Source organism: Malus sylvestris, chromosome 8, assembly GCF_916048215.2.
Source record: "Malus sylvestris chromosome 8, drMalSylv7.2, whole genome shotgun sequence".
Lineage (NCBI taxonomy): Eukaryota > Viridiplantae > Streptophyta > Magnoliopsida > Rosales > Rosaceae > Malus > Malus sylvestris.
The window spans coordinates 29451963-29466290 of NC_062267.1; the positions used below are offsets into that span (position 1 = coordinate 29451963).

Sequence of the window (14328 nt, forward strand, 5' to 3'; positions counted from 1 at the left end):
GTAGAGAGTAGGGTAACTAGTAAAAAAGTTTGAAATTATAGGAAGAAAATACAAATGAATCTGGTTTGAATCGTTTGACAATAAAACGAGAGTAAAGAGAAGGGTTGCAAATAATAGTTGATTAGGTTGCTTTACGCATAACATTAAACTCGATTTTAAAAGCCCATTTCGAGTGTCATCAAATCACAAAGACAAAACAAACAAAATTATTAAAAAAAACCATAAGACATAATATCGATTCAACTTCTTCATGAAGACAATTCATTTTCTTTCTCATGTCTCACGATTCTACATGTCACACTCACATCCCAATCTCGAGACGAGAACTTCCCATGGGTCACCCATCCTAGAATTGCTTTCGCTTGAACTCGTTTAACTTCGAAGTTCCGATAGAATCCAAAGCCAATGAATTCTCAAAAAACCTCGTGCTATATGTAAGTAGGCATATACATATAAAACACATTACCTCCTTTCTATTGACCGATGTGGATGTTACACTACAACTTTATTAGCTTTGAGGCGGCTATAAATTTCGTACGTAGTGATAAGGATTGCCCCGAAACTACTTTGGTCGCCTATGTTGTCGCGAAGCTTATTTCGACACTATTTCCTAATCTTGTCGATTAACCATGGTTCAACATTAAAGAATAACTACCTGAAACACTGTTGAAATGCCGATGAATAAAATCAAGTTAAAAGTTACAGTTTAACCAAACTAGTTTCTTTTTTTTTTTTTTTGGTGATTTTTTTTGGGGATGCAACACGAGAGGTCACCTATTGTAGTACGTATCACGTATAAATTTACTTAATATCGGAGTTCAAACGTATAAGAGTTGGTATGATGGCATGTAAACTGGTTTTAAAATAGATTTAGAAACTTTTCTGGTTCAGTAAAGTTAAATATTTTATTATTTTTGAAAATATTGTTAAATTAAATTGTGACGCGGACGATTCCAAGTTGAGGTGTCGCTAATCACATCACCAGTCCATCATATCACCAGCACAATTCCGTCGCTGCAATTCTGAAACCGAAGGAGAAAAATGGTGGATGGCAATGATGACCCGTCGTCGAAGCCGAAAAAGTCGGAGAGCCCTCCGCAGCTCAAGAAATCACGAACCGTCATCACCACCACCGCATCCGACGACGCGGAGCCCACGACCCCAATCTTCCCGGGCCCACTCTTCCCCGCCGTCCGACGCGTCTCCACCCTCCCTCCCACCTCCCGCCAGTGGCCGCCGCCCGATCGCCCCGCCTCCTTCTCCTCCTCCTCCTCCTCCTTCAATGCGCCCGCCGACCACCGAGACTTCTCCGACCGCGATTGGGTCTTCCCTTCCCTCGTTGTCCCTCAGAACACTTCCAAACGCGGCAAGAAGCTCCCCTCCTCCTCCTCCACTGATTCCCGTGCCGCGCATGCTAATAAGCTGGTGGACGCGCCGCAACGGATCGCCTCTCAGCCTCCTCCTGCGGCCTCGGTCCCGAAGCCGGAGGCTGAGAGGAAGAAATTGAAGGTGGTGCCGAATCTAACCTCTGCCTCTTCTGCTAGTGAGTCGACTCGGCCGAGTTCGAGGCGGACTGCGGAGTCCAAGCGTTCTTTGTTACTAGTTGTGGTAAACCATTTTACTCCAAAACTGTCAGTAAATTCTCAGCTCAACTACTTAATTTTCTGATACTATTTTCCAAATTTATAGATTCCTCCCCTAGATTTTAGGAAATAAAGATCAAACAAATATTCTAGGTCAAAGCTATTTTCCTATGCCCCCTAGATTTTAGTAAATGTTCCATTTAGACACCCTGGTGAATAGAATTAAGAAGAAATAATGAGAATAAAGATTGAAATTTACTACTTGTTTAGGTTTTCACCACTCATTTGGGGATTTTTTTTGTTATTGGAAAATTAAACTAAAATCTAAAAATCATTTAAAATTTTCTATAAAAAAAGGGCAACCCTGAGTCAACAAGCCTCCTGCAAAAATCGAGGGAACGGCTATCTACACAGCCTTACCCTTGCTTTGCAAAGAGGCTTTTCCATGGCTTGAACCCGTGACATTTCGGTCACAAAGGAGCAACCTTTCCCTATGTCTAGTCACATTTTCTATCAAAAATTTAAATAAAACATTCTTGATCTTTTATTTCTTGAACATTTGTCTGTGTGCTTGCTGCAGTTGTATGCTTCGTTTCAACTGTTGTTCAGGCAGCAGTTTCTCTATTGAGATAACTGGAAATGCAAAAACACTTGGTTTTTCTAGGGGGAGAAGCAGTTTCCCTATGTCTAAGTCACACTTTCAAGTTGTTTAACTTCGTCAAATATGAGCGAATCTTCTAAAGTTCAAGATGTAAACAGAAAATTAGGTTATGTTTACTTTTACTATAGTCTAGTGGTATTCCTCTTCACTTGTTGAGAGGTCTTAGGTTTGATTGCCATAGATGGGGAGTTCGATACCAAAAATTATTATGACTGTCCCATCGTGTGGCTTAGCTCAAATCCCTCCACGCCTTTGTGTAAATATATTGTTGTATTAGACAAAAAAAAGAACAGAAAATTATGTTCAATTATTTTGCGCCTCCTTTGTAATAGATCTTTATTAAACAAGAGCTCCTGGTGGTGTCCTTTTGGATTGTTGAAATTATGATTTTGACAATTTTGTATTAACTTCTGTTGCAGCTCACTTTCACTTGTATATTATCTGTACCTTATGCAGTTTATCTCCGGCAGAGAGTTGCAGAACTTGAGGTACGTTTCATGGTTTCAACAACTTTTAAGTAGACCTTTGATTCTTTGTTTCACATCTTAATAGTTGATTATGCTGCTTTTTCAGGAATGGTGTAACCCTAAAAATATGGATTCAAATAGCAGCATTAAGGATTTTCTGGTGGAGAAGAATCCACCACTGTTTCATTTTAGTGCTGAAAGGAGAACTGTTGCTTTGTATACTGTGGTCTTTTCGATTACTATCCCATTTGTATTGTACAAACATCTTGATTCTCTTTCCCAACTAAGGAGTCTCTCAAAACGGATCAAGAATAACAACGAGGAGGTTCCCATAAAGAAGAGGATTGCATATATGGTTGATGTGTGTTTCTCCGTCTATCCATATGCCAAACTGCTTGCTCTTCTCTTTGCAACGATGTTTCTTATAGGGTTTGGTGGATTGGCATTATATGCAGTCAATACAAACAGCTTCGCTGAAGCTCTTTGGCTCTCATGGACTTTTGTTGCTGATTCTGGAAACCATGCTGACACAGAAGGCATCGGGCCAAGGATAGTTTCTGTCTCTATTAGTTCAGGAGGCATGCTAATATTTGCAATGATGCTTGGGCTTGTTTCTGATGCTATATCAGAGAAGGTTGATTCACTGCGGAAAGGGAAGAGTGAAGTCATTGAAAGGGACCACATCCTCATTCTTGGATGGAGTGACAAATTGGTAGGCTCTCGAGCATCTTTATATTGGATACACCCTCCATCTAAATTTCATGGGCTGCCTTCAAACTTCAAAGTGATATCTCAAACCTGCATTACCTTTAAACTTTTGTCTTTTTGAGGTATCAACTTTAATTTCAGATTTGTGATGTGATTCAAATGTTACGGGATTTCATTCGACTTAAATGTCTTCAAAATTATAATGATATGAGAACACCAACTTAGTTTTCTGCACAGACCAAAAGGAAAAAGGAACTTAGCAGTTTGCATGACTATAGTTGGTAGTCTTCAAGTGTCTTCTCCATCTTGCTGCTTTAATATGTTTTTAGATTTGTACTTTTGGTAGTTAGTACAGACTACTGTATGGGTAATTATAGTTGTCAATAGGGACTTCATTTTAACTGACTTAACAGATAGCTTCTTTGTAAGTACATGTTTTTCTTACAATTGAAATGTGATCTTTGAAGGCCCCTGAACCTCCCCATCCTTATCCTGTATGAAATTAAGCTCATTTGATCTTATAAAAGAGGTCGTCAGTAGGAGTTTTGTAGTTAAGGAGTCAAACAGCAAAGAAAGAAGGGGAAATCAAAGTTGATGTATTTTATGCTGCAGGGTTCACTTCTAAAGCAGCTAGCAATAGCAAACAAGAGTGTTGGTGGTGGAGTTGTCGTTGTACTTGCTGAAAGAGACAAGGAGGAAATGGAGCTGGATATAGCAAAGCTTGAATTTGACTTCATGGGGACTTCGGTTATATGCAGAAGTGGCAGCCCTCTTATACTGGCCGACCTGAAGAAGGTATCTTTGACACTTTTCTCTTTTACCCTACTACTACTACCGATTTAGCTTTTGTTTCATTGGAAGGTTCAATATTAATTTCCTATCTCTCTCTCTCATATGGTTGCAGTTCAGAATCTTCAGATTAAGTTATATTTTTTCATATGCAGGTCTCAGTTTCAAAAGCACGTGCTATCATTGTATTGGCATCTGATGAAAACGCAGATCAGGTTATTTCCTATATCAGATCTCCTCTTACGGTTCTCAAATGTTTACATGCACGTCAGACTTTAGTTACATTGGCTGTAATATGTTTCCAGAGTGATGCACGTGCTTTGAGGGTTGTGCTCAGCCTTACAGGGGTGAAAGAGGGCTTGAGGGGTCATGTTGTCGTAGAGATGAGTGACCTTGACAATGAGCCTCTGGTGAAGCTTGTTGGAGGAGAACTCATTGAAACAGTTGTAGCACATGATGTGATTGGACGGTTGATGATACAGTGTGCTCTGCAACCCGGTCTTGCACAGGTAACTCTAATAGAGATTTAGTCCACCTATATGTTTCTCGGATAATAAGCTACACCTTTTAAAACATGTACATAAAGACTAGATCTTTTCTTCTCTATTTATATTTCTGAGTTCAATAAATGTATTTCTATTCCTATTTGAGTATAGCCTAGGAGAAAAAGTTCACTGGGGCGATTAGGGCTGGAAAAATGGACAGAGGCCTGATGAGCCAGCCAATGTGACCCATTTTATGGCCATGAAACGACATGACCTGGCCCGAGCCCTAGCTTGAGGCTGACACTATGTATTTAGTTATATTTAAACTTGTTAGAGTTGTTGAAATTGCTGCGTTGCCTTATGCTGGACTGGGGGTATTAGTGTAGTCATCTAGGTTTGTAGCCTTTCTTGTTATATAAATCATTTTGAATGTGATGGGGTTAACTTAATCAATTAAAACTATTTTAACGAACCTTATGAAGTACTTTTTTTTTTTGAGAAGAAACAATTTTATTAAAGAATAGAGAAATACATTATTCAAAACATCAGATTGTAAAGTATCTCTTTAGCAAAACTAATAACCATACATGCTTCAGAATTTGTTTTAGAAAATATATTTTTACTAATTTATCATTTTTTCTTTGGTCAGATATGGGAGGACATATTGGGTTTTGAGAATGCTGAGTTTTACATCAAAAGGTGGCCTCAACTGGATGGTCTTCGTTTTCAGAATGTGCTTATTTCATTTCCTGATGCAATTCCTTGTGGAATTAAGGTTGCTGCAGATGGTGGAAAGATAATCTTAAATCCGGATGATAATTATGTTATGAAAGAAGGGGATGAAGTTCTTGTTATAGCGGAAGATGATGACACTTATGCTCCTTGTCCCTTTCCAGAGGTTATCTATCTTTTCTTTATGTAGCAACAATATATTTTGGAGATTAGAAAGTTGCAAAACTATTTCTCTGACTTCACTGTTACTGTTATGCGGATAAGATATCATTCTCTGTTTGAATAGTGAAGTATGGATGCCCCAGCAGTAACTCAAGTAACTCCATTGTAGAAGAAAATATTTTGGACTCCCGGTTGATGAATCCCCATTATACAGGATTACAACTGAACAAGATTTTTTTTAGAATTAACAGGAAAGCAGATTGTTAACTAGGTCTGAACACAGTCACTGTATTCTCATTATCATTCTTTTCTTTTGTCCTGAGACCAGCACAGCTTTATAAAAATGAATATAGAATTCTGTTAAGTCTAGGGCATGCAATCGACATTATATTTTCCTATGATGTATGCCAAATCAGAAATGATTACATCTAACATTCCTGAGCACATGTTGTGTCCTTTGTGCAGGTTTGTGCAGGCTGCTGTCCAAAGACAGTTGAACCTCCCAAGTACCCCGAGAAGATATTGTTTTGCGGCTGGCGTCGGGATATAGACGATATGATTATGGTAATCAGTTAATATTGTGTCATCAATATTATCTACAAGTCTACAACCTAGCTGGATTGGACAGGCTGGCTAAGACAATCACATTCTCTCTCTCTCTCTCTCTCTCTCTCTCTCTCTCTCTTAACTGGATGTACCTTTGGTGGACTACTGCTTCCTGATTTTTGATTAAGAAAGTTACTTTTGCCTTTACCAATTTTTTTGTCATGGAACAGTAAAGGGAAACAATTGTGAAAATGAATTGGTAATTTTAAACTAGTAAGTTGGGTTGAAGCATAGAACTCAGGTTGAGCTCCAACTTGATGTGTTGTTGAATATCCGTTTCTCAGGTTCTAGAGGCATTCCTGCCTCCAGGTTCAGAACTTTGGATGTTCAATGAAGTTCCTGAAAAAGAAAGAGATAAGAAACTTACAGATGGTGGACTGGATGTTTCTAGATTGGAGAACATTAAGCTTGTCCACAGAGAAGGAAATGCTGTGATCAAACGACATTTAGAGAATCTTCCTTTGGAGACTTTTGATTCTGTAAGTTTGATTCTCTCTCTATGATAGGCGTATGTTTACCTTTTCTGTATATCTTTACTCCTTTCTTTAGTTTAAGTTTTTCTTTCCAGCAGAAAATCCAAGGGGCTTAACTGGTAAAATTTATTGGGAACTTCTAATCCCTTAAACCTAGTAATCTAACATGAAGGGCTTCATGAAAAACTTCTTTCCCCAGAGCCACATTGCAAACTTATTTTAACTATTTTACATGATTTTTTTAATAAGAAACACACATTTTATTAAGAATAATAATGTATAAAGGGTGGGGCTGCACCCAAAATTCACCTGAAAAGAAGCAATACGGAGTATCTTAACTGGAATTAAGACACAGCTGCCTTCCAAGTTAATTAAATGTCCCAAGGAGCTACTTCGGCTGCACAAACTTCAAATACAATAGAATTCTATTTTTGTTGGACATAAATGAGTATCTTTGAAATTTTCTTGTGTACAATTTATTCTTTAGCTGATTTGCTAACTCTTTAAGTGCACAGATATTAATTCTTGCAGATGAATCACTAGAGGACTCTGTTGTTCATTCTGACTCAAGATCACTTGCCACTCTTCTCCTCATACGAGATATACAGGTAACTTCAATCGCTTCATCCTACCACAGGCATGTAATAGTGCTATCTGTGATCAGTGATATACATCCATCCAACATCATTGAAGATGTTGGGACTCAAATCGGTTTTGTAAATTTTGTGTTGTGGTTATAATAAAACTAGTTCACTTCATGTTACACCATTTTCACTTCTACTCGTGTGTATTTCAAGTCTGTCACTATTCTGCTTGTTGTATCACTAAAGCTATCCAAAGCAGAATCACAAATTTCATAGTGTGAATTTCTGGAGTTGTGACTAGACTACTAATATAAGCTACCTCTTTACTTTTGGATTGCAGTCAAAGCGTCTCCCTGACAAAGATACAAAGCCAGCTTCTTTGCGATTATCAGCATTTTCGCACAGCTCTTGGATCCGTGAAATGCAGCAAGCTTCAGACAAGTCGATCATAATTAGTGAAATTCTGGATTCTAGGACTAGAAACTTGGTCTCAGTTTCTAGAATCAGTGATTATGTGCTATCAAATGAACTGGTTAGTATGGCGCTGGCAATGGTGGCTGAAGACAAGCAAATTAATCGCGTCCTTGAGGAGCTATTTGCTGAAGAGGTACTCTCGGTGCCCTGTTTCATGCTTCTATTTTATATAAACGTGTGATAAAATGGTTTATAATTGTATTTAGTTAATCATTATCTTGAGCTCGGAAAAATGTAGATATTCTATCCCTCTGTAGAAGTTTCATCCATATTATGTCATATAAATAACCTCTCGTCCCGGGCACTATCATTTTCAACTCTGCAATGCTAATTCTTATGAAGTTTCTGTCATATGGAAATCTGAGCTTGTAAGGACAGAAATATTTGTGCCAGCTTCGGTAGAAGAAGTGCCACTTCCGAAGTATAAATTGCTCTGTATTTTTAAAAGTTATTCCTCAGTCAGTCTCCCTCCGCTCCTCACCACATACAATTTCAAAAACACACTGATTTCGGACAAATCTCAACCTGTGCACATAGCATCGAAGCTATCATGAATATAGTGGTATCCATTGTATCTCCCGTCATTTATTTATTTTTTATTATTTCCACTATATATGATCATGGATATTTCTTTACTTATTTTCGTATGAGCTATAGTCTTCAGCACTTTTAATTATAAATCGGTGATATAAGCTTCTGTTTTAATTAGCGATCGAACTTCAAAACTAAATGACTAGAGCTTTGAATTATTTTGTGCTGGAACAGGGAAATGAGATGTGCATTAAACCAGCAGAACTCTATTTATATGACCAGGAAGAACTCAGCTTTTACGATATTATGCTCAGGGGTCGTCAAAGACAGGAAGTTGTGATTGGATATCGTCTTGTAAACACAGAGCGAGCCATAATTAATCCAGCACCGAAGTCAGAGCGAAGGAAATGGTCCCATGATGACGTTTTCGTTGTTATCTCTGTAAGTGAATGAAACCTCAGTTTACCGATGTGCTAAAATGGTCTCCACTCCCAACCCTACTGATTTAACCTGTTCACGGCATTAGTTACTGTCTACTGTAATACTTGAAGAGAATTCCGTCATAGTTTTTAAAATGGCGGTTCTTACTGGAGTTTATGACATCCCCTTCCGCTTGAAAATTGTTGGTATATACAACTGATGTTTAGGATTCATACAGCCGACCTCACTTAGTGGGATAAAGCTTGGTTGTTGTATTGACGATTGATGTTTGTCCCTGAAAGGGAGTAGTAGTATCAATGGGTTGATGGTAAGCTGGTAACTTAAATCAGAATATGCAACTTAGTTGAGTCGATGACGGGATTAAAAGCGCATTTATGTTGTACTATTCGAAGGAAGGTTTTCTTAAGAAATTTGTAGATTTGTATTGTTATGAACAAAATGTTGTATGGAAACATTCCTGAACAACAGTGGATTACTTATGCAGAAAAGCTCGTCGAACTCTTGATTTCGTAAATTAGGTTAGCTTTTGGTTTGAAACTAAAATTCGATTAATTACGATTTTATGTTAATCTTCGTGTTGGAAACCTTACTGTCATGTTCTTCATGATATTCTTCTGTTTGTAATCTATTTGTAATGCCCAAAATAAGTTGAGATTAGAGACAAGAGGATGATATGTAAATGAGGTATTTGTCGATTTTTCCATTAAATTTGTCAGGAGCTGCAAATTTCTTCTTAGACTTTTATTTTAGTCGATTACTTTCTGAATTTTTATAATTGGTGGCATCAATTTTCCTCTTGAATTTTAATTTTAGCCGATTACCTCCACATGAACTTTTGTAGTGATTAATTTTCTTCCTGAACTTTAGTTTCTCATAAACCCTAAAATTCAAACAAAAGGTGTATGGAGTAAATTGGGAAGAGAGAGAAACACTTTGTTGTCTACATTAGAGATAAAATTATATTTCTACAATTATAAAATTAAACTTTACGAAAGAAATTAGCTAATTATGAAAGTTAAAGATGTAATTGTTTAAAATTAGAGTTCAAGTGGAAATTTGCCAATTATAAACGTTCAAGAGGTAATTGATTAAAATTAAAGTTTATAAGGAAATTAGCGGAGAGAATCGATACCTCATATATAATTCACATTTTTGTTGTTGAAGTCAACTAATTTATTTATAGTAAAAGCATAATCATCACATCGTATAATTGGCCAATATCTGACATTAATTCATCTAAACTATCGAACTTGGGTACCGGAGAAGGTTGACACTGTTCTAACCAATTTGAGCCACCCTGTTCACACACTACGTTCAACAATTTGGCAATATGCGCGGTATAAAGTCGCATCAATTCGGAAACAAAAATCTCGATCACATGGAAATGTTCATCACATCCATCACCAAACTCTCCATCATCAGCGTTGCTGCTTCTCCAGAACACGGTTTCTCTGACCTTCGCTTCCCTGCATTTTATACATGTCCGACGAACGTCACCACAGATCTTCGCGCAAATGGTCACCGGATCGAAAGACTAAAAAATCTCAAAGCAAATCTAGGTATGTTCATACTGATTTGGATTCACTACATATCCAACTTGTCACTCCGAAAGAACACGAATTAATTATTTAAAGGGTTTTTTTGCAATATACTGGCATATCAAATGCGTTATGAGATATATCGGTCTTTGAAAGGTTAAATTGAGACATATTAAAAATGCATATCCAGTCGTTCAATGCACCAATGCATGATAGAATTTTCGTTAACTAAGAGCAAGGCAAAAAAATGAATTAAGAAAGTACCGTAGAAGGACGACGATGATGACGACGATGACGACAATGAGGAAGACGACGATGCATGGTTTGGGTTGGTGTTGGTGATTAGGTTGAGAGGGCATGAGGAGGAGATGGGAAGGACTGGAAGATTATGACAGTTGCAAATTTCAAGCATGTAGCCATCAGGGTCGTGGAAGAAGAGCTGATCAACCGTAACTCCGCCTTCTTCGACCTGCGCCGTCACGTACTCTATCTTCATCTCCTCCAGTTTCTGCACCACCACCGCCATGTCTGAGCACTGGAACGAGATGTGGTTGTCCTTTGGGTTTATCTTTCTGCATTTCTTTTCCGAGGCATTGATGGTATCCGACTCCAGCAGATGAATTCCCACTCCATGGTTGAACAGCCTGATCATGATTTAATTAACATTAATCTTAGTTATGATTTAATTAGCTACACCGTAATTGAATTCGAGTTATACATAATTATTTTTGGCACATTTAGTGCGATAGACATTATTTGTTGGGCCTTAAGAGAGGTTTTTCAGATGTCACGCAACATGTTATTTTACAGTTGAAGACACTTCAAGAAAAAACTTTCCCACATTTATATAAAAATAATTAGTTCGTATTTTGAGTACATTGAAAAGTTTATCGGCCTTAGAATGCTCTTTTTGTGGAAAAAAATTTCATTGTAACGAAATATGGGTGGTACATCATATATTTTTATAAAAATGCTGAAATTTTTTATTTTTTAAATTATTAACTTTTTAACACACATTCTATCATTCATATTATTACACGTAATGTAACCTCATGTACGGATGAAAAATCTCTCCTCTCTGTGTTCTTTTCATGTGGGTCAAATTGTCATGTGGTCACACGCATAGACACGTAGTCAATGTGTCCGGCGAGTTATTGATGGAGGGTGTCGGTGTGATGTGTGTTATGCATGAAACATGACGCACAATTAAAATAAAAGAAAACATCGGATCATTTTCTTAAGAATCCTAAGAAGAATTTTATGATTGTGATCGTGAAAAAAAAATATTTTAAAATTTAAAATTAAATATAAATAGTATTTAATAAAAATTAATCATAATATATGATAAATGATCACGATCACAAAATTTTTAAAATCCTTAGGAAAATGATCCGGTCTAAAATACACTCTTAAATTATGATTGTTAAAAAAGGTATTGAATTTGACTAATTAATCTTATTTCTATAGAGCTCTAGTATCACATAAACCAATATTATATTTTGATCCTTCGGTCAAATTGTAGGTCAAAACAGAGCTGGCAGTGACAACAAGAAATACATTTGTGATACATTTGTGAGAGTTAGAACTCAAATTACAGTACCTAAACCTTAACTCGATCACTTTCTCCTAGACCAACCCTTGAAAAATGCATCCAAAGTTCCTAGTTACCGTGTGTTCAAGCCTTTTCCCTTTGAAATATATATCAACGTACTGTTATTTATGCATTAATTTTTACTTCTTATATACATTTGTTAATTTTTACCATTTATCTCTTTCATTTCATTAAATCCGTCAATCAAAAATTAAGATGAGTGTATGAGAAGTAAAAGTGGGTGTTTGATCAACACTACCCTTTATATATGTAGGTTAAATGGTGAGTGATCGACATAGCGTGTGGGTGTTAAATTGGAAAAGAGGATGGGCATGGAAATATGAAAGAACACGTACCAAGCTCCCTCAAATTTGAAGGAAGAAGGGCGTTGGATGAGCACAAAACCTAAGACATCCTCGTAGAACCTCACTGATTTGCTCACCGACTTGCAAACAAATGACACGTGATTTAAACACAGTTGAGGCAGCACCAACTTTGATGCAGATGATGAATACCACCTCTGCTTCTGCTGCTCCTGTATTTCCCCATCACCAGCAAACTCATCACTTCCTGAATTCCTCATCTCTCTCTCTCTCTCTTAGTTAGTGTTGTATGTGGTGATGACTGATGAAAGAATAACGCGCGTATATAAAGAAAGACAGATAAGCAGGTAGATATATCGGGTCCACATATATCATTCAAAGTAAGAAAGAAGATTCCAGAAAGTGTTCAAAGTTTTGAAAAAAAAATCGAAGTGTGTCTGCATCTCCATTCACTTTTGTTCTGTCATTTTTTTCAACTACGACATTATCTACATTACGTAGAGGTGATGTGCTTAACCTTATAATAAGTTAATAATAATGTAGTTTAAATTTATTTTTTACAAAAATCGAACTTAAACAAAATTACAAGACAATAGTACTATGCGACCATTTTGTTCTGTCATTAAGTTAACTCTTTAGAATATTAGTATGTCCTTCAAACTTGGGACATGTTTACTTACAGGTAATAAGAATAAAATTCATCGTGATTATTGATCTTCTTGCATTTATTAAAATATGAATATGAAAATTATTTTACTTCTTAACATTCACATGCCTGTAAAGTTACTAACATGTGAAATTAAAAAAATATAAATTTTCTCATTAAATTAATCAAATACTTAAATATCACGAAATATAAATTTTCTCATTGAATTCATAATCAAATATCTTAATATCATAAATTAGTATGTGTGTGCATATATTCACATATATGTCACATTCCGCTTCGGGACAGACCACTTCCTAGACCCGCTCCACTACCGTAGCACAATATTGTCCGCTTTGGGCTTAGCATTCCCTCACGTTTTTGTTTTTGAAAACTCACGAGCAACTTCCCAGTAGGTCACCCATCCTGGGAGTGCTCTGGCCTCCTTCTCGCTTAACTTCGGAGTTCCTATGGAACTCGAAGCCAGTGAGCTCCCAAAAAACCTTGTGCTAGGTAAGGATGAGAATATATATTTAAAGATCACTCCCCCGAGCGATGTGGGATATCTCACACACACACACACACATATATATATATATATCATAAATTAGTAAATGTTATATATAAGATATATCCCTCATGTGTATCCGAAGTAAAGCCACAAAGCCCTACGGCTAGCATGACGTGGCGCCACCTCCTCTCCTCTAGAAACCAAGCGCGCCAGCTAGGTGAATCAATACTTTACTTGTATCATATCCACCGGCGGAGCCACATTAAGGGCTATCCGGGCTGTAGTTCAGGTAGCTTTTGGTAGAAAATAAAATTTTACATATAATTTTTACTGATTTTCGAATGTAGTCTACCATATATTTAGTTATTGATTTGAATTCTCTCGGTTTAATTATATAATACAGTTTACAAACCATCTTTTTTTCTCACATCTTGTTTTCATCGCTTCTTGTACATGTACAAGTTTGAATTTGTTTGAATAACGAAAATTCTTGGCTTACTTATGAAATTTTTCTTAAGCTAGCTGATATTGTGAAATTTTTTCTTTGTTTATAAAGATTTAAATCTTTAAGCTAGCCCATCCGGTAAAAAATTTCTAGCTCCACCATTGTTCATATCTCTACTTGCTGCCATGCAAAGCTATCCATGGACTAATATACGGAGTAGAATTCTCTTTTCTCATCATTTTTAATTTTTTTTCCTTTCTTTTTTGAACAGTTACGATTGAGTTATGTCAACATCTTATATCCATTCTTTATAGAAAGAAAAACCAAAAAAAAAAAAGTGTGAGAGAAGAGTAGGAGATTAGGAGGAAAAGAATTATACTCGCTAGTATACGTAGGTTTTCTTCGATTACCGGATGGAAATGAATAACTAAATTTATAATTCAAATCATCTTAAAAAGAGTAGTGCTACACTTATCATTTGTTGTACCGTCACTTGTACCATCTCTCTAATAGAGGTAGGGTCCGCCAACGCACATGGATCTCATCTCTATTAGAGAGATGATACAAATAAATGGTAA

General features: G+C 36.7%; 2 protein-coding genes across 2 annotated transcripts; one reads left to right on the forward strand and one right to left on the reverse strand.

Annotated features, from left to right (window-relative positions):
- The first annotated feature begins 854 nt into the window (after positions 1 to 854).
- On the forward strand, positions 855 to 9404 carry LOC126632135 (ion channel DMI1). The gene is made up of 12 exons (XM_050302377.1): positions 855 to 1608; positions 2664 to 2732; positions 2818 to 3423; positions 4032 to 4214; positions 4364 to 4423; positions 4514 to 4717; positions 5343 to 5591; positions 6053 to 6151; positions 6478 to 6672; positions 7182 to 7274; positions 7591 to 7857; positions 8490 to 9404. Exons 1-12 carry the CDS (start codon positions 1042 to 1044, stop codon positions 8706 to 8708), a joined length of 2811 nt encoding a protein of 936 aa, XP_050158334.1. The 5' UTR covers positions 855 to 1041; the 3' UTR covers positions 8709 to 9404.
- Positions 9405 to 9845: 441 nt separating this feature from the next.
- On the reverse strand, positions 9846 to 12452 carry LOC126632136 (glyoxylase I 4-like). The gene is made up of 3 exons (XM_050302378.1): positions 12182 to 12452; positions 10499 to 10878; positions 9846 to 10162 (listed from the first exon to the last, which is right to left on the reverse strand). Exons 1-3 carry the CDS (start codon positions 12406 to 12408, stop codon positions 10071 to 10073), a joined length of 699 nt encoding a protein of 232 aa, XP_050158335.1. The 5' UTR covers positions 12409 to 12452; the 3' UTR covers positions 9846 to 10070.
- Positions 12453 to 14328: the final 1876 nt, after the last annotated feature.